At 40.6% G+C, this 21,530-nt stretch overlaps 1 protein-coding gene across 3 annotated transcripts in view; it reads right to left on the minus strand.

The window, feature by feature from the left end:
* ZNF148 (zinc finger protein 148) overlaps nt 1–21,530 on the minus strand; it is a 35,103-nt gene that overhangs the window by 13,199 nt on the left and 374 nt on the right. For 2 of the 3 annotated variants that reach the window (XM_028743848.2, XM_028743824.2), the window contains exons 2-4: nt 6,241–6,587; nt 4,355–4,483; nt 389–512 (exon numbers count right to left, since the gene is read on the minus strand). In XM_028743848.2, coding sequence (XP_028599681.2) covers nt 389–512; nt 4,355–4,483; nt 6,241–6,570 — 583 coding nt within the window. In that variant the 5' untranslated portion in view covers nt 6,571–6,587. The remainder of the gene's footprint in view (nt 1–388; nt 513–4,354; nt 4,484–6,240; nt 6,588–21,530) is intronic. The other variant, XM_028743840.2, reaches the window with a different exon arrangement.

Consider the following 21,530-nt stretch of genomic DNA (forward strand, 5'->3'; position numbering starts at 1 on the left):
GAGTGCAGCTCATTAGCAAAATCAGGCAGGATGCTGTCATCTAAGGTACTGTAAAACTCTTTCATCTATTCCAACTAGAGTTCCATCACTGGTAAAATAAGAACCCAGAGACTATGCTATGAACAAGACAAAACTGGAAATTGGGTGACTTACCAACCCATCCTTGTACAGAAAGCAAAGCAACACAGTAAATCTCAAATTAACAGAAATGGCACTAATTCTTTTCTGGTATTTTTTGACACTTTGGTGCATGGAATACCTAAGCTTAGATGCCACATTTCCTGCACTTTGGAATATAAAGTTTGCATCATTTTTCATAATTCAGTGCATTATTAAAGATCCAACCATTTTTAGATAATATAAAATACAACTTAAATTCAAGCAGTACCTGTATGAATGAAGACATGCCTTTGTAAATGGTAGTTGGTTCTAAAGGCAGCATGACAATGCTCACAAATGTGAGATTTGGTAGTTTTCAGACCAAGTGATCCATCCTCATTTATTGTAAGGATCTATTTTTAAAAGGGCAAAATTCAGTCTCACATTAATTTCTCAACAATATTACAAGATTCATATGAATACATAATGGAGGAAATCAAGCGCTTTTAGGCAAAACCACAAGCAAAATAGGAAGACTGTAGACATAGATATCAATTGACTATCTTTTAGTTGACCTAACTGAACCTTAGCTTTTCTAGATTTGTGATATATAATACACATAATACATCCAAAGAAGTGCTAGAACAGGCTTCCTCAACCTCGGCCCTCCAGATGTTTTTGGCTACAACTCCCATGATCCCTAGCTAGCAGGACCAGTAGTCAGGGATGATGGGAACTGTAGTCTCAAAACATCTGGAGGGCTGAAGTTGAGGAAGCCTGTGCTAGAAATTTATTCTCAGTAGAGCAAGTCAGAATATTTTTGATCATGTTTGGTTGTCACTCAAAATACGGCTAACTGTGACATGAGCAAGCCTATCCTCCCAGGTTTGCCTGTGTCCCCATCTTTCTCTAACATGGCAGACAGGACGGGTTCAGAAACTTTATTTCTGCTCTTAGTTAACTGCACCTTCCTGTGTCATCAGACCACAAATTGTGGTTTCACACTAAATATGGCAGATTTCAGAACTAGCTGATTTCAAACCATGGATTATGAAGTTGGCTGGTCCCAAAACTAACCATTGTTTCAGTTACCATATGTTAAAACCACATATTCCAATTCGGACAACATAGGAAGCTGCAGTTAACGAAAGGCTGAAGTAGAAGTTTCTACATTTAGCTATTCAGCAGGAGAAGAGGGGAGGGAGCATGCAAGCCTGAGAGTGGATGACATTCGCTCCCATCATGCTAAACCATTGGTGTACAAACAGGACCACTATCTTCTCAAATGGTAGCACTATAAATCAGTCTTTAATCTACTAGTTGGGCAAGAAAAGAAAGCTATAAAATCTAGAGACACTCATGTTATATCCATTTTATTTCTCAAGACATGGAGTACATCCAGCAACTGGAATTCTTTTTTTGTACAAGCGTACTGGTGACAGGACTTGTAGTTTGGTAATATTACTTACATGTGTTAGTGAAATGATAATTGTGTACTTTATCTCTTCCATCTCAGCAGAAGGCTAAGGATAACCTTAATATTTTTCAGTCTTAATAACCCATTACAACAGCCCTATTTGCATATCATGCTAAGTCAAAACCATGGCTCATCAATAACAGAAAATCTTACGTCACTGCTCCCTGGTCAATTTTTTATTGCATCACACTGAGCTAAACTATAGTTTATCTTAGTGTGCAGTCCAAATCCAGGGGTGTGGCTCAGGTCTCTGCAGACTAACTATGAGCTGTTCTATAACTATAGGTTATAGTTCAGTATTTGTTTGGGAGAAGTAAACCATGAGCCCGGCTTTAGACAACATGCTAAGCCCACCTATGGCTCAGGTCTGGGTGGCACAGCAGCAAAATGATCAGGGAGAAGCAAAGCAGATACAATCTCCTCTCCTGGAGCCCACAGGCTCGCACATTTGTGCTAAGCTAAACACTGTGAGATGCGGGTGGCGCTGTGGGTAAAAGCCTCAGTGCCTAGGGCTTGCCGATCGAAAGGTCGGCGGTTCGAATCCCCGCGGCGGGGTGCGCTCCCATTGTTCGGTCCCAGCGCCTGCCAACCTAGCAGTTCGAAAGCACCCCCGGGTGCAAGTAGATAAATAGGGACCGCTTACTGGCGGGAAGGTAAACGGCGTTTCCGTGTGCTGCGCTGGCTCGCCAGATGCAGCTTTGTCACGCTGGCCACGTGACCCGGAAGTGTCTCCGGACAGCGCTGGCCCCCGGCCTCTTAAGTGAGATGGGCGCACAACCCTAGAGTCTGTCAAGACTGGCCCGTACGGGCAGGGGTACCTTTACCTTTTTAAACACTGTGACGTGAACAAAGCCAACACATGACACTGTTAAAGCATGTTTCAGTAGTATGTTGTGACTTTTAATAAATCTGTTCTGTACAATTATGCATCTAAAATTCTAAAGATAAACAATTCGTAGCTACTTTAAATGTTCCCATGGGCTTTTTTACCCACCCCACGGCTATATCACAAGCTGCTTTTGTTCCCTCCATTTTAACAGCAAAGAACTGCTGTTCAAGAAGCACAAGCCTAAAGCCCCTTTGGGTACATCAAATTGGTGCAGTTCTTCAGAGTTTGTTCTAAGTGAGTGTAATCCTTTTAAAGGTGTCCCTGCAAATGATTCTTTGCATGGAAGAAAGCCCATCTTTCTTCAGGTATCCCTAATCAGAAACAGCAGCAGAAAACACTTGTCTTGATAGATCCTGTTGGTTCTAGGGTATTTGGGTGCCTTATACAATTGGCATTCACCATCATGCGCCTTGCGGGGGGGGGGGGGGACACAGTTGCTAAATGAGTTATAGTAGGTTGGTTTTACTTTCTTTTCACAGAAAAGAAAATACACCATTAATTATACTTGCTTCCAAAAGAAATATTGCCTTTCTTGATATGCAGCTATGAACTTGACTTATACCTAGTACTGCACATTCAAACACTTAAGATTGGGCCCTTCTAATACTTCATTTCCTCAGGGGAGTGTATATAATGTGCATGCTCTAGGTAGCTATAGTCTTCAAAGTCGATACTAGAAAATGACCCTCCAGTACCCAACCTGCTCTCAATCTCTCTGGTCAATTTGTGATCTCTTACTATACAATATTAGGAAGACTTGAAGGACAACCTCTACAACGAAATAAAGGAAAAAAGGGGTTCTCAAACTACGACTGAGACAAGTACATGAAAATAGCTTCCAATCAGTGCTTCCCATTAGGTAAAGGTAAAGGTACCCCTGCCCGTACGGGCCAGTCTTGTCAGACTCTGGGGTTGTGGCGCTCATCTCACTCTATAGGCCGGGAGCCAGCGCTGTCCGCAGACACTTCCGGGTCACGTGGCCAGCGTGACAAGCTGCATCTGGCGAGCCAGCACAGCACACGGAACGCCGTTTACCTTCCCGCTGGTAAGCGGTCCCTATTTATCTACTTGCACTCGGGGGTGCTTTCGAACTGCTAGGTTGGCAGGCGCTGGGACCGAACGCCGGGAGCACACCCCGCCGTGGGGATTCGAACCGCCGACCATACGATCGGCAAGTCCTAGGTGCTGAGGATTTACCCACAGCGCCACCCGCGTCCCAGTGCTTCCCATTAGTTTTCACCAAACTTCAGGAATTGCAAATGAAAACAAGAATACTGCAGTGGGCAAGTACTCAGTTTGAATTTGCAAGTGTCAATTGTACAGCAGGAAGCTGAATAAAAATATATTCAAATGCTTCATATTTTATGCTTCAAAATCCATGCATAGCATTTTTGCTGCACTTCCTGAGAGGAAATTTAAGATGTGCAACTCTGAAAACTGAACTTTAGATTAAAATGGCTCAATTGAAATTAGAAGCCTGTGAATGAAAGGCATTCATTTAATTTCAGGTGCATGCAGTAATCAATTTCAACACTTGTGCACCTGTCTGATTAAAAACAAAGTTGTTAGAAAAACACTATGATATTTAAATAAGCCCAATATTATTATTAATCTAAACAGTCTCCGTAATTGATAAGTGGTCCTTAAAACTACACACTCATCAAAAGATAATATTTAGAGAAGGAGATGCCTGGGAAACAGATGTTAAAGTATGTCAAATATTCATGCTGTGAAAAGAATTTCAAAGAAACAAGCTATGAATATATTGTGGCTTGGCTTTGAGATTAAAGTTAGGTGGCTGAATCTATGGTTTCCAAATACTATCATTTCCAATGGCAAATCCAAGGAAAATCTCCAGTTGCCTTCAAGGTTCAAATTAAATGTCTTACCTTTGCTGGTGAACGCTGTTTCCTTTTCTTCTTCTTTTGCATATCTAAACCCTCTCGTATTAGCTTTTTGTCCCTTTTCTGCTGCTCTGCTACATCAGTAAATGTAATTTCTTGTTTCACGCTGATCTGCTAGGATACGAAGTGCCACATCAGATAATATTAATTACACATGACACATATAATTACATATAAGACACATTTTAACAAATTCTTTCAAAAATAGTAATACATCTGGAATTACTTTATATCCTTTGTACTGTTTTGGGGAAGAGGGGGAAAGGCTATTTTAAAAAGTCCTATTTGTGGCGAGTATTCCAATATGGTACTCCTTTCATACCTTCAAGCACAGAAGCTTGGATTACATGCCACATATAATTTAACATTTAACAAAGAAATTTCACCTGACAAAAACACTTTATAATTTAAGATATGGTTATGTTGGCATTTGAACCACAGTTTCACTGTTCTAAGCCAAACCCTCATTTTTGCCAAAGAGCTACTATGATAATTTCAACCCTTCTTTTAAATTCTGGTCTGTTCTTGCTGTGAATCAAACATTCATTTCTGCCAGTAGAACAGAAAGCTACCATGATGATATCAAACCTATTTGAAGGGGCCATCCTTCAAAGGGGCATGTGGATGAGGAATCAGGAACCTTTCCCTACCCCAAAGCTTACTTCCCTGCTTCCCTTCAAACAGTTTTCTCCCAGGCAAGATCACAGGGTCAGCTAGAAACAAAAGCTCTTGGAGCAGGACAGTGTACCACAAGTATCCTGCATATGCTGTGAAAGTCAGACACCCACCTAACCCCCTTGTTTTTTGTTACTAGAGCTGTTCCATGTTCAAACACAGGCAGCTTCTGTCACCTCAGTTTTCTCCCCTAAGGTTGCAAACTGTACTTTCAGCAACAAGATTCTGTTATAGAATCAGACCCAAAAACCAAACACCTGATGTAAACCGAGTTGCCGATTGATTTTCAAGGCTTGAAAGTCTTCCACTACAGTGAGAATTTATTATTTTATTTTGTTAACAGTTTTATTTTGTTAACAGTTTGAAAGAATCTCATTATTTTCTAAAGTTCCTGTTACTTTCTTACAACAAAGCACCATCAATGTAAAACCGTATTTTAACCCAGCTGAAATCTAAGAAGCTATTGCTCACACACAGAGAATTAACTGTGTAAACTCCACTGCTTTTCAATTCACATCATTAAATACCAATACTATACTGTGTTAGAAGTGCAGGAACCACAACAACATACTACTTCTTTGAATATAGAGAAGCATTTTCAAGTCCTTATCTCCTGTGCAGGAAGAATGCAGACACTTAAAAGTCAAATGAGCACTGTCTATGTAAGATATATATTTTAAAAAGTGTGTAAAATGTGTATTAAAACATGAGAACGTGTTACTAAATAAACAGTGGTTGGTTCACAGCATCAAAGATTCCGAAGATTTTTAGAAAGGTTAATATTGTTATCCAAAAGCAGTCCTTCTTTGCGCATAACTCCCCCCACCCATGCTGATTGCAAATACATCTATTATGACTATACTGTTTTTTACAGAGGAAGAATTACTGGAACCAGGGGCTGATAATTTAGCCATGGGCTCTATTCCTAGCCCACACTGTAAGTCAATATCTTATTACCTCCTTAACTGTGCAAACAGCACCAGAGATAAAAACAAGCCATGGGATTTATAGCATTTTGTTGTTCTTGTTAAAAAAAAAAACCCCAAAAAACCTCCAATTGTTTTTCTCAGAGTAATGAGCTACTTTTATTTTAGTTTTCATTTGGTTGTTCCTGCCATACTTTTTTTTTTTAAGCAGACCTTTTGATATGATTTGCTCAACTTTTAAGTGCAAGCCGTGCTAAATAAATTGCTTACAGGGACATTGACTGCATACTGAAGCCCTTGAGGAAGCCTGTCTTGCCCCTCCATCTCATCATCGTTTTTCACCGTCTCTTCGTGGACCATGAGTTCATCGTGTGGGATCATTTCTTGCTGTCGAAGTTCACTTTCCTGTAGCACTTCTTCTGCAGAAAGGATTTCCTGGTGTGCCATAGCCCGGTCTTGAAGCACTGCTTCCTGCCGTTCCACAGGAACTGCCGACTGGTCAGATGCAGCACCCATTCCAACCATATCCCTGGATGACTGCATTTGCTCTATGCTGCCACATTTAAGAAACAATCGTCCCAGCTTATCTTCAATGTTCATTCTTAAGTGCAATTAACCTGCAAATACAAAAACAAAAAACAAAACTCAATTAGCAGAGTATTTACCATTTATTTCATTTTTGTTACATAAGTAGACAGTTACACCTCAAAAAAGGCAAACAGAACAAGAAAAACGATTTTTAAAGAATGATACAATAAAAGAAAAAAGTAAACAATACAATAGAGCTAATAGGCAGAGTGTTTAAAAACACAGCCCCACACTCAAGCTTCACTGACAATATCTGGGTATTTATGGATACATACATGGGAAATGTAAGGCATGTTGATGAACACTTTTACTATTTTTATGGGTTATTTGTGTTTTTTGTGATACTTTGTTCTATAATTTTAAAGGTACTGTGAGTCACTCTAACTTGTTTGTAAAAAAAACACGAATCACCATAATAAGAATACTTTCACAAAAATCTGAATACAGGGTCTTTGTAAATCTCTCCCTAGAAAAAGGATAGGAAGTGCATCCCTCAACAAATACATGCCAACTACTCATAAAGTCTCAAAATCTGACACTTTTTGCAAAAAGATTCCAAACTGGGAATAGAATTTTAGAGTGCAAAAGATTCACTGCTTCCTTAGGTTTGGATCTGGAGCAGTTCAGGTAGAAAAAACAGATTTATGCTTGCAAGATGGATGCACCATTTAATTTTTTTAGCTTGGAGTTTTCCAAACTGCACCTTGATTCAAAACATGGGGCAGTAGCTAACAAGGAGCTTCTGCTGGTGCAAGGACTTTTGGTTGCACACTGAAACTTCCCTTTCCTCTCCTCTTCCATGCCCCCAAGGACATACATAGCCTAAGAACGTAAGGGAGAGTTCTGCTGGGTCACACTCAAGGCCTAGTTACTCTGGCATTCTGTTCTCACAGCAGTCAACCTGATGCCTATCGAAAGTCCACAAGGAGGACATGAAGTCTTACTGGGTGAGTAGAAGTCCGCTTAGATTTTTCTTTTCATTTGTGGGAGAGGGGGGTGTTTTTGTGAGCAACATAACATGCTAAACCAACCTTTATCATCCTTAACTTATCTGATTTTATTCCTAACAAAATTTCTTCTCAATTTACCAAATGAGACAAACTGTCAATAAAGGATCATTACATTATTGTCTGTTTTCTTGGATAGATCTTTAAATGAAGATTAGATAGACAAAAATAGATAAATTCTGAATCAGCTTGCATGTCAAACTTCTCATATGTAAAATCTGTTCTACACATGTGTAACATGCTATTTTGAAAAACCGTTGCCAGATAATTAAACTTTGGAAAATTATCTTTAAAATGATGCATACATTAACTATATATGGAAAATGAGTCTGTAGATTGACATTTTCGTGAAATTGCCCCTTCCTGAATCAGTCATAGGCTGAAAAAATATGCCTTGCTGCCGTTCAATTGCTTTAATTATTAAAGGACTAGACAGACAATGAGACAATTGCACTTAAATAATAAACGAAGTAATAAAGTAATTTCGTTGTCCCCGAGAGGGGGCAATGACAATAAAGATATTATTATTATTATTATTATTATTATTATTATTATTATTATTATTAAATACATTTCTGAAAAAAGTCACTACATACTAACCATTTCCTTGGCCCTAGCAGTTTTTAAGAATACTGGGTTAGGCAGAGACCTTCATGCAGAATGTGCTGCTAATTTAAGCACTAACTCACCTCCCTATCACCACAAGCCTGGTCAGAAACTTCACCACATGCCTTGTCAGAAACTACATGAAACTCTAGTAAAGCGTTCATCAACGCCAAGTCTGAGAAGTCAGGCATTGTCTCTGTTTATGGATACTGCCAGTGCTTATGCAGGCCTATCCAAGATGGCTACTAGTGTACACCAGCACCTTATGCTTGACTACACACATGGTGGAAATCAAGAAAGCAACTATATTTCCCAGCAATAATTTACAGCGATGTTCTTGCAAGAAAGGCACATTCAGATGGCAAAGGCAAGACCACACAATTCAAACTGGAATTGATTTTTTAAAAAACATTATTGCGGGCCCCTCAAATTTATTTATATATTTAAAAGATGAAAGATAAAGATAGCTGAAGGCACCTTTAAAAAAGTGATAGGCAAATTATTTAGATAAGGAAAAAAACAGCTTTGTTTAAAGAGACATTTCACTGAAACTTTAAAAATAATGGAATTCTGCAATAGGTCAGCCATAAAATTGGATTGTATCTACAAAAGGAAGCGTTTCCAAAAAAAACTGACCCTTGACAAAATGCATGATATTATACACCATGTACTAGCTCTGGTAGGTTAATATGCTCCCTGGAACAAAATAGTGGCTCTTAAAAAAAGACTTCTCCCTCCTTCTCAAAAACTATATATAACTTACTTAAGTAATCCTGCAGTTTAGTATTTTCTAAAAAATATTATCACTTTTTTTTTTAGAACATGCATGCTCATCAATTCAGCAACTGTCCCAAATTCTTTAAATCCTGTATCAGTCTCACAAACAGAATAGTTACATACTTTTTTTTAAAAAAAACCAGTATATTTCACTAGGTCTTGATAGGTAGTAGAAAGGATGGAATCCAATTTGATATATTTTCCTTACCATAAAAAAAATCAAAAAAACCTGTGGAAAATGCAATGAATAGTTTTTTCCTGTCCTAAGTAGTCATGCTGCTGCCTGCAAATTGACCCATGGTGCTTGCATAGTTTCAAGCTCTGCTATACTGATCAAGTCTACTGCACTGCATCTAGTTGCAATGTATCTCACACCATTTTTTACAATGAATTCTGGCTATTTATGGAAAATATAAAAACCATTAGATTCAATTCAAAAGCTACAGATATATGAGTGTTTTGAAAGTCACATATCAAAAGATTTTCCAGTATCCATTTAAGATCATGTTGATGATTCTACAAAAGGAAAGGAAGCAGGAAGTACCAGGAGAAATTGATATTTTGTACAACCACGGAACTGAAAACATCAAAGAAAAGGATTTATAGTGCTGAAGCATAATCATTGGCCCTTGACCTATTGAGACATAAGGTTGTGTCCAATTTTGTCCCTCTGTTGATGGAGGGCTCCTTGATCCAGCAGAGATTCCATGAGGGCAAGTGATTTTAGAAATTTCCCCCTTTCTTCTGCAGATTTCCAGCGGAGGGTAAGGGATATTACAGATGGAGAGTGGCAAATCAGCTCTTAGCAGCTCCACTGGAACAAAGAGCCTTCAATCAGCAGAGGAGCACAATTGGATACAACCCATTAGGGAATTGTCATTGACAGTGAGGAGCCCAAGTGGTGCCTCTCTGGGTGTTTCTTAAGACATGCTGTATTTTTCTCTGCTTTTAAAAAGTGAATTGGTTTCACCGAAGTGTTATTTTATTGTGACCTCCCCTGTGAGGAAGAATGAGCTAGAAATTATCTTATGAATAAATCAGATACATAATTAAAAGTAATTCAGACACACATATATACTGCAGGGCAAGATGACTCTCATCACCCAGTCCTAGATTCAACGTGAATACACAGGTTTTGTATGTGTATGTCCTCAGCTTGATATTATGAATGGTTGAAGGACCAAACACTTCAGACCAAACTGGTAACCAGAGTACCAAACAATGCAAAGGAGACCAGCCTGTCCTGTTCCAGTTTGGGCAATGGTCTACAAAGCAACAAATTAGGTTACAAGGCAAGAAATAATTCTTTACCACTAGATCTGATTCTATAAAAGTAATGTTCAGATTAATAAGAGCCCCAAACAGAAACATTGTCAGAAATGATCAATTCTAGTCTGCCAGTACAATTAAACAATATAGCAGGCCACTTATCTGACAAGGTTTTAAGAATCACAGAGATATCATAGCTCAGCAACAGCAGCACAAGCCTTGCAGGGAGAAGGTCCCAGGCTCAGTCGTTATCTGTTAAAAATGGATCTTGGCTGGGAAAAGTCTCACCGCGCAACCTTGAAGAGCTGTTGTCAGACAGAATATATACCACAGGGCAAGATGATGAAACGGTTGGATTTGTTATAAGATGGTTTCATATCTTCATGTGATCCTCATCACCCAGTTTTGAGAATGTGAGATTTTTCTGAAGGATTGGCACCGCTAGGCAAGATGCCTCCATTCTGAAGGAAATCAGCCCTGAGTGCTCACTGAAAGAACAGATCCTGAAGCTGAGGCTCCAATACTTTGGCCACCTCATAAGAAGAGAAGACTTTCTGGAAAAGATCCTGATGTTGGGAAAGATTGAGGACACAAGGAGAAGGGGATGACAGAGGACAAGATGGCTGGACAGTGTTCTCGAAGCTACTAACATGAGTTTGACCAAAGTGCAGGAGGCAGTGGAAGACAGGAGTGCCTGGCGTGCTCTGGTCCATGGGGTCACGAAGAGTCAGACACGACTAAACGACGACAACAACAACAACAAGGCAAGAGGCCCTAATGTTCTGACTCAGCATAAGACAGCTGCATATACAGCCATGTAACTGCGTCATTATCCAGTGCTGGATGAGTACACGTAGCGTCATATCAATAATTGCTTACGATACTGCCATATCATTATCCACCACATACGATAACAAAAACCTCTGCCCCAGCCACAGAATCTAAATGCATCAGTACACATTACTACTCTAGTTTTGTCCAGCACCTTTTTAAAAGAAGAAAAAAAGATGTTGGTACTCACCATGAAGATGTTACAGTAAGTGCCACACTTTTAACGGGGGGGGGGGGGGCTGCTAGTACTGCATACCCTTGAGTACCCCCAGAAAAAAAGCCTGTTCACATCTTTTGCAAGTGAATCCAGTTGTATAGCCTTTCACAGCAATGGTAAACGTACTGCCCAAGTATAAAAATTTCTGCTCTGAGCTGGGACATACCCTGTCTTGTTCAAAAACCCAAGAGTTAATAGCAGGCAGGCAAATTTTCTCTTATTACATCATTCCTACTGGCCAAAACATAAACGCATATGTTTGTTTTTTTCAAAACATCACTTGGAAATATTTGTTTATATGTTTTACTCATTACTACTTTATTTATTGTTATTGTTATTAGAATTTATATACCACCCTATACCCAGAGGTATACCAGCCAGATTTCCCCCACTCCCTTTCCTCCAATAATATGCAGCAGTAATATGCCTAATAGGTTATTGGGAGTCTCCATCTGACACAATAATTCCTTCTATTTAACATTTCTGATTACATCAAAAAATATCAGTAAAGTAATACTGCCATATGTAAAGTTTTCAGTTTTTGATCCTGTGCAGCACTGATGAGAAAGTATTCAGCACTAGAATCCTTCATTCAAATAGGTACTTTATTTGCTACAATAGTTAATAGTATTATATTTACTGGTAGTTCTTTGGATATCAATGGAACTATATTTATTGGTAAAACAGGCCACCAATGGCAGCAATACTGCTGTGGGGCTGAGTCTATAAATTGATTTGGTCCTATTTATTTCCATAGAATTAAATCACTTGAAATGCAAAGCAAGAAAGGCAAATGGGCAGAAGTAATTCTTCCGAAACAGAGTCATAAATTGCAACTGTTACTTGTTAGTTTAGCATATTTACACAACACTAAACTGTATAAACATTATTAATTTATTTATTTCCATTTCAAACCTGCCTTTTGAAAGCTTGGGAATAATGAAACACTAAATAGAAAAAGCCACTACTGCCTCATATCTTTTTGACTTAGGGCATTGAAATGCTGTAGACTTGAAATCTTGTGAGCCTCTAAGGAGGAGAGTATCACCATTTTGGGACAGCCACTAAGATAACCTCTCTACATGTCCTTTTGTTTCAACTTGGCAGATGCACATCTTAAAGACTGGAATGGTACACGTGAAAGTGAGACTGGGTTTGTAAGGTACAGGAAGCTTTAGAGGTAATACGCTATGTTCCGTTTCAACAAAAGAGATCAACACACCCTTAAAAGTGTAATTGCCAAAGAGAATGGGATCACTGATGCTTCTAAGAGTCTGATACTCTGCGCATAGAGACAACTGGAAAGAAGAGTGAATGCTAGTTCCACTTGCTGACCAGGAGCTAGACACACACTCTGGAAAAGCACTGAAAGCCATTGGCATTACCACTCAAGCAGAGGAGAAAATCCCCTTCACATCACAGAAGCACTGGGCAATGAGGTTTTCAAGATGGAAAGAGAGGTCCCTGCAAAGACATTTCCTAACACCGGTACATCCTTGTGCCAGCAAGGAACTCGAAGCAGAGGACTGTTCCCTTACTCTGCTCTGCATGCCACCACAGCTTTTGTGGCACAAAACGTTGCTATCACAGCAACAAGAGGGAACAGAATTGAGCTGCCACTTGGAGAATTTCTCCTGTGGCATATGAGCAAATTCAAAGACTGAAGCAATGCCATTTAACTCCACAGCACTGGTGAAGCAGAAAGTTCAACAAGATCAGTGTCTTTCAAATGTTTAGATGCAGCCATTCAGAGCTGAGTGACGGAACCACAATATCATAGCTTGTATTCTGCAACAAAAAGACTGGAGCTCTGCAGATTTGCATGTGTTGAATCTGTAATGCAGAGCTAGCCAGCACAGTACCCTCCAGATGTTGCTGAATTACAATTCCCATCACCCTGACCACTGGTCATGCTGTTTGGTGAAATGGGGACTATGTAATCCACACACAAAAAGGCTTTTAAATGTCTCTTTTTGATTGTTAATATATTGTATTTCTGCTTTGAATCATTTTCAATATAAAGCAATTAAAGATGTTTTCTTGATAAATTAACAAACATCTGCAGGGCACCATGTTGGCTATCTGTGCTGTAATGTTCCCAACATTATTACTCTAAAATATAAAATTATTATTTCTCTTTGTTCATGTTGTACTTTTGATTTAAAACTGGCTTACTTAATGCTATGTGCAAGGAGAACGGGATGAGGAGTATTTAGCCCTGCTTTTTTCTATCCAGTGACATCGCAATGCAACAGAGTTAAATTACCAACTGCACTGGGCATTTTTGCCTTAAGGGAACATTTGACCATGGGCTAATCCATTGACTAGAATTGAAAGCAAGGACTCCATACTCATCTGACAGTTCTCATTATTATTATTATTTATTAAATTTGGTCGCACTGGTCAATGACCTCCGGCGGGCTAGGGACAAAGGTGAGAGCTGTTTCCTAGTTCTGCTGGATCTCTCAGTGGCTTTTGACACCATCAACCATAACATCCTTCTGGACCGTCTAGAGGGGCTGGCAGCTGGGGGCACTGTTATACAGTGGTTCCGCTCCTTCCTCCTGGGCTGTGTTCAGAAAGTGGTGTGGGGATGAGTGTTCAGACCACTGGGCTCTCACTTGTGGGGTGCCTCAGGGTTCTGTCCTCTCCCCCATGCTTTTCAACATCTACATGCAGCCGCTGGGAGAGATCATCAGGGGGTTTGGGCTGGGTGTTCATCAGTATGCAGATGATACCCAGCTCTACCTCTCTTTCAAATCGGAACCAGTGAAGGCGGTGAAGGTCCTGTGTGAGTGTCTGGAGGCGGTTGGAGGATGGATGGCAGCTAACGGATTGAGGCTGAATCCTGACTAGACAGAAGTACTTCCTGGTCCTGAATGGGGTAACTGTGCCCTTGAAGGACCAGGTTCGCAGCCTGGGAGTCATTCTGGACTCACAGCTGTCCATGGAGGCACAGGTCAATTCTGTGTCCAGGGCAGCTGTTTATCAGCTCCATCTGGTATACAGGCTGAGACCCTACCTGCCCGCAGACTGTCTCGCCAAAGTGGTGCATGCTCTGGTTATCTCTCACTTGGACTACTGCAATGCGCTCTATGTGGGGCTAATCCAGAATGCAGCAGCTAGACTGGTGACTGGGAGCGGCCGCCGAGACCATATAACACCAGTCTTGAAAGACCTACACTGGCTCCCAGTACGTTTCTGAGCACAATTCAAAGTGTTGGCACTGACCTTTAAAGCCCTAAACGGCCTCGGTCCAGTATACCTGAAGGAGCGTCTCCACCTCCATCGTTCTGCCTCGGACACTGAAGTCCAGAGCCGAGGGCATTCTGGCGGTTCCCTCGCTATGAGAAGCCAAGTTACAGGGAACCAGGCAGAGGGCCTTCCCAGTAGTGGCACCCGCCCTGTGGAACGCCCTCCCATCAGATGTCAAAGAGAAAAATAACTACCAAACTTTTAGAAGACATCTGAAGGCAGCCCTGTTTAGGGAAGCTTTTAATGTTTAATAGATTATTGTATTTTAGTGTTTCGTTGGAAGCCGCCCAGATGGGTGGAGAATAAATAAATTAATAATAATAATAATAATAATAATAATAATAATAATAATAATTTATAGCCACCTTTCCTTCCAACACACAAACAAACAAAAACAATTGAAACAGCTAAAAGCAATTCCAATATAAAGGTAAAAGGTAAAGGTACCCCTGCCCGTACGGGCCAGTCTTCACAGACTCTGGGGTTGTGCGCCCATCTCACTCAAGAGGCCGGGGGCCAGCGCTGTCCAGAGACACTTCCGGGTCACGTGGCCAGCGTGACAAAGCTGCATCTGGCGAGCCAGCGCAGCACACGGAAACGCCGTTTACCTTCCCGCCAGTAAGCGGTCCCTATTTATCTACTTGCACCCGGGGGTGCTTTCGAACTGCTAGGTTGGCAGGCGCTGGGACCAAGCAACGGGAGCGCATCCCGCCGCTGGGATTCGAACTGCCGACCTTTTGATCGGCAAGCCCTAGACGCTGAGGCTTTTACCCACAGCGCCACCCGCGTCCCTTATAGATGCATGCAATAATCCCATTTCAGAAACTTGTGCATATTAATTCCTGGGACAGCATCCAAGGTGTCAGCTTGCACAACAAACTTCTGCTTGCACAATGGGGCTCCCCTCCTCCTCCCTTTCCCACTGCAGCTCCCCGCACACCCCCAAAATCTGTTATGGGGCAGACTGAATGGATATTTTGGGGAGGAGTGAAACAGGAAGCCCCACACATTCACTGCTGCAATGCTGGGCATCTCCTGTGCAGGAGCGACAAGTGGAGCACTGGTAAAGGAACAACAGCAGCAAGTCAGGGGTCAATTGGGCAGTTGCACTAGAAACAATTGTGTAAGCTACCATGCTGAAAGAACAGCTCATTTGATCAGGTGCAAAGTCCCACTGAAGCCTCCAGCTTGCCTGTTGCGTTTCACTTTTGTAAACCTCTTCAGATTTCATAGGTTGCGGCATTAACTCAAGTAAATAACAACCAAGACAAATAGCAGTACTAATGATCTGGGCAGGGGCTTCCAGTAAGATTATACATTTTATAAGACTTTCTCTGTTGGATAACAGCCAAAAGACTACAGATGGAGTAGATACTTTGAGAAAAGTGTGTATCTTTGGTGTTCTAGAGTATAATCATTCTTCTGTGAGCTCATTTGCTATTTTAAGGATAAGTGGGTTTCTCCCACACAGATACTATTTGTGTATTTGGTCTTTTATATAAAAGTTGTGTGCAACACCTTTAAAGCAGGTAAGAACCCATTAGAAAGTCTGATTGCCTTGGCTAACAAAAAGAAAGGAGGGCCAGAATATTTATTACCTGTACTTCCAAAGTTCTCATCATTAAGTTGACTTGGGTTTCTTGCTTGAGTCATGTGGAATCAGCAGTTCTACAACATGGTCTCTACAAAATACTTCCACCTGGACTGATGGGGTCCTCAGGTTGCTGATGAATGGGTGGTGGTCCTACATTTTACCAAAATTACTAACTTCCATCACATCAAATTCTGCAATTCTAACGTTTAAAGAGTACTTTTATCACCATGTGCCAATTTTAATATTAGCAGCCTAGGTGCATTGTTTGTGGTATCTTTTAAAAATGAGTATCATCCAAGGAAAACTAAACTATATGTTACATTTTTTAAAAAGGCAAAAATAAAGTAATGTTGCGAACCAGGGTCTTTAACCATTTTTAGGCTGAGGGCCATACTAATCCATGGAGACCAAATGTCAAAGTGGATGTGGCCAAAGTGAAAAAGTGAGTGTCGGTAAAATGTAAAAGGAAGTGAGCCTTCCCCCTTTTTAAGGACAGTTCCGGAGGTTCCTGGGGGTCAGGAAAAAAAACTTTTCATGCCATGCAATCACAGCAGGGGGGCTGTGGGAATGATGGGGGAAGGAATTTGGGACAAATTTTTGAGAGGTCATGAAACCTTCTGGCATTACAGTATCGCAGGAGCAGTCAGTTTAAAACAGGTTTTGGGGAATTTTTTTTTTAACAAAATGTTAACTTTGGAGGACCACATTAAACCTTTTGACACATCACAGAAAGGATCCACAGGAGAGTTTTTAAAAAAATTAAACTGCAAATTATGGGAGGGTCAAAAAACCCTATTAGGAGCCTGCATACAGCCCACAAGTTAGCAACACCTGTTGATAACATTTCATTGAAACTGGCCAATCAAATGCAATGCTTTGCAAAATTCAAAAATCAGTGCAAATGTGAAACTGCTCAAAAAATAAAATATTGCACTAGAGTGCTATAATGATATGTGGTCTGTTTAATAATATAGTTGGTATAACAAGGCCTAGCAGCTTTTAGTTGCTTTATTTGCTGTAACCAAATTCTTGATGGCTTGACAACTTAAGGATCCCAGGCAACCCACAAGGAAACAATGGCTCTTAGAAGTGTGGGAGATTCTTGTCATGAAAAAAATGACATTTCAAATTAAGCTAGATAGACAGTCTACCAGAAAATAATCATTTTAGGAAAATGTGGCATCCACTCATTATGTATTTTGGAGAGTTATGTTAGCTCTTAGCTCTGTTGAAATATGTGTATATACACCTATAATGATGAGCAATGAATGATATCAATTCTCTTAAATGGCTATGGGCTGTTTACTTGCTTTGAACCCAGAGTTAGGTGTTCATGTTAAACAGGATATAATGTACTGCTTTACTGACAATCTCAAATAGAGAGAATGATAAAATGGCTAAGATGCCAATTTTACACTGATCGCCTTCAATTTTGAAAGGTAATGGCACTCTTTGACCCTAGTAAAGTATAATCTCTTCAAACCGAGTAGACAGAGCAGTTTCCAAATTGCACAACATCACCCCTTGCAAACTAAGGTTTTAATGGCAATATTCCTATTTCAAAAATGCATAGTGTTCCAACATACCTGTGTCAAACCATTTTTCCCATGCACCTGTTGAAGGGTAGTACTTTCACATCCTGTTGCATGCTTATGACTTTCTATATGGTTTCTCAGTGGAGGGGCCATGGTGAACATCCAATGATGTCAACATGCAGTGGGACATCTCCCCCCCCCCCCCACAGCTCCCTATGCACCTTGCAAATACACTCCTGTGAGTTGGGGAACCCCCTGAGCATATTGCAGGGTGCAGGTGCTTTCAAGGTGGGAAACCAGTGGTGTGCAGGATACTCTTTAAATAATAGTCTAAATATTAACTTTCAATCCTTGCAGGCTTTGACTGAATTCTAAAGAATTCATAGCTGGTTGATATTGGGGGGGGAAACCTGTCTTCTGAAAGGTTTGCAGCTGATCTTAAATTAGAAAATCCTTTTGTGAAAGAAAGAAATAACATCCCAACTCTACATTTGTAGTTGAGGTTTTCTTCTTCTTTAGATATTATTCTGAAGCATCCAATAATCATCTCCAATACATGAAAAGAGAGAAGTTCAGTATTTTTCAATTCTCTATTAAGTTGTATTCAAATTGCAGAATTATGAGAGCTCTTAAAAGTGTGTCCTTCTATCATCATCTGATCTACTGCTACATAGACCAAAGCAGTCAGAATGATAAAGAGATTATTTACAGAAAAACCCTAAGCAAAACCCCAGTTTATGAAACTTTAGTAGTAATTACATTGCCTAATTGTTCCTCTAATCACTTAGACATGACTTGAAGAGGTATCAGTTTAAATGTATATAATTTATCAAAAACGTGTTACTTTGGACTGTATCCAAGTACATTATATTTAAGAGTACAACCACTGAAGTAAATGGACCTAAGTTAGCAATGTCAATCCAAGGGTTTACTCTGAACAGGACCAACATTGGACATAGTCCTCTATCTTTTTAACGGTTATATCATATATAGTCACAGGCCAAAACCCCAGTTTTTTTGCAAAGACAAAAACTATGTTTAACAAAAACAAACAAAAGTACTGCCTCACATTTTCACAAGTTGTGTTATAATAAATAGCCATCCACAAGTGTTTGTTCAATACTGGTAAACTAGTTCTGCATACAGATTTTAATAGAAGCCCCAGCCTGAATGAACCCTTCTCAAAGTTAAGTAAATATCAAGGCTACAACCCTGCACAAAGTTGCACATCTGCCAGTCCTACTGAAGTCTGAGGAACCTATTTGTGGATAACTCTGGCAGAACCGCAACCAGCATTTGTGTAAAAAAGCAAGCTCTCCCAACTCTCTGTTCTGAAAAGGAAGAAAGCCTTTTCCCAAATCTCTACCGACAGTTCAACATTTATCTGTCCCCAAAAAGCAATTGTTATTGAAGATTAAAATCCAAAAAGACTGAGGTCCTTCAAACTAGTAACAACAGTTAACCTAGAAAATACTAGTTACATAACAAAGATAACCAACAGAAAGGTTATTGTACCTTTAAAACTCTATAAAGGTCTCTCTCTTTTTTGTAGACACTTATAAAAAACATGGTGGAATGTTATCCAACATAACTGGACCCCAATCTTCTAAAAATGACACAGAGCAAGAAGGCCTCACAAAAATTGTCTTGAAACGGAACTATCTATTGAATTCACATATTTTAGCCCCATTGTTATGTTGAAAATGAATACAATCTTACATTTTAGGAAAACTTTAAATCTAAAACTGAATTTTCATCTACAGTATGTGTCTCAACTTGTAAATGAAAGCTTTGATTATCTCTCTTATGCCCCACAAGCACTTACTCCAAAATATTGTTTACAATATGTAACCAGACTAAAGAGGGAATGGGATAGTGGATTCAATTGTGGTAGGTAGCAGATAGCCACAGATCTGGCAATACTGCTTTCAGATATTGGATTACAATTATATTTATGTAGTCCACCATTTAAGTCTGGATCTGAATGTTTCTGACCTTTCCACAACCATTTCTGAAAGAAAGCAAATGTATTTGGGCCAAGTTTTAGCAACAACTGAGTTGGCCATTTTCAATGTATTTCTTTATGAGAACACTTTGAAATTATTCCCATACAAGCATAAATATAAAAACCTCTGGGTTGGAATTGTTCAATCACACAAATTTTTAGAGACAATCTCTGGACAGATAGCCAGAACTACTGCTGACAAACTTTTCCTCAGAAATTCATAGCGGTGACCAATTCCAATGCAAGATCTTCCATTCATGCATCTCTACTGAAATCATTCCACATGAACTCCCAAGGAGAAATACACAATGCTAGAAGAAGCAGGAAGTGTGTAGATGATGTTCAAGTATCTCTATAGCTTAGAAGTAAGTGTATTTCTGGGTCCATAGTGGCACCCCAGTTTTATCTTCCTAGTCATGATGAACTTGACTCTTAGTAAATACCCTTTGGTGCCCACTTAGCAATGCTCTCCTTATGACAAGGTATGTACCTTAATATACAACTATTTACAAATAAATGAGCCCAAACAGTATACTGCAAAATCCTTATCACATAGGCAGATGAGCTAGGCCAAGTTATGTATCCAAACAGTAGTTGTAGGAAGTAGACAGTTTGTGCGGGCATGTCTCAGTTCCGTAATTCAGTACCTGAAAAAGTAATGTATTTGGGCCTATACTGGAAGCGAGGGAAGGGAGGTTTAAGATTGCTCTGCATCTGGAAACTGATGCATTTCACGTTCTGACAGTCTTGTGCAGCCTGATGCTCTACTTACTCAGAAGTAAATTCCACTGAGATTAATGGCATTTACTCTCATGTAAGTGTGCACAAGCCTGCAGCCATAATTTCTGACAGTCTGTCTCTAAGGAGACTGGAGTCCCCTGCTGAACAGGAAAAAGAAGCTAGATATCTCTGTTCTGCATATCTATTTACAGGCTCTTCAGATTCAGGGCATGTGGGTCTCTGTGAGACTTACTCTTGCGGCAACAATTCTGAAAGAGGAAGGGGGAAAGTCCTGCAGGAGATTTACCTACCCATCTATATCAAAATGCAACATTCAGAGCAGGACAAAATTGCCTGTTAGGTGTTGAAGATGCCTGTTCATAGGGATCTGTCAATCCCTTTGTCTCTAATGTTTGCCCGGCTGTCTTCAGGAATCCTAGGGATCCCTTGCTGGAACAGGAAGCAACCAGAGTTGGGGCTGGCCACTTCTGAATCAGGCTGTCAATCGCAGGGTTAGGTAGTTCAAGGGGCTGATGGCAAGGGGTCATCCTTTGTAGTCATGACTGTCCCAGTGTCAAGCATCTGAAGGGTAGCCTATGTGACTTCTTTAAAAAAAAAACAAAAAACCAACCCTCAAGGTTATAAAAACTGCAAAGAGGGGAGAGGAAGAAATCACTGTGGGCCAAAGGTTTAGGAATGTGCATTTCTGTAGATCGGTCATCCCTGCAAGTCCCTTTGTCTGCCAGGCTCTCTTCTCCTTTTTTTTTATTTTTAAGGAGGCCACCTTGGAAGAAAAAGAAGAAGGGGGGTAGGGGAGTTGGGAAGCCTCCCTGGGGAGATCTGCCCGCCCCCCCCCGTTCCCCCCACAGCCCCCTTCCTCCTTTGTTTGCCTATATCTTGTCTCCTTTGCCTTTGCTGACCTCCGAAGGGCTCGGAGGGCTACCGGAGCCCCAGCGAGGCCTGCTCGCTCGCTCGCCCGAGATCCCAGCTCTCCTCCTGGCGAGCAGTTGCAAGGCCCCGTGCAAGCGGGATCTGGAAAGGAGGCGGGGGGGGGGGGACGGAGCCCGGACTCTCCCCTCCCCTCAGCCCCCTTTTGCCTCACGCACTTCGCACCGCCACCCACCCACCCGCTCCAGGCCCGAAGCGTCTCCTTCCG

Source organism: Podarcis muralis, chromosome 1 (genome assembly GCF_964188315.1).
Source record: "Podarcis muralis chromosome 1, rPodMur119.hap1.1, whole genome shotgun sequence".
Lineage (NCBI taxonomy): Eukaryota > Metazoa > Chordata > Lepidosauria > Squamata > Lacertidae > Podarcis > Podarcis muralis.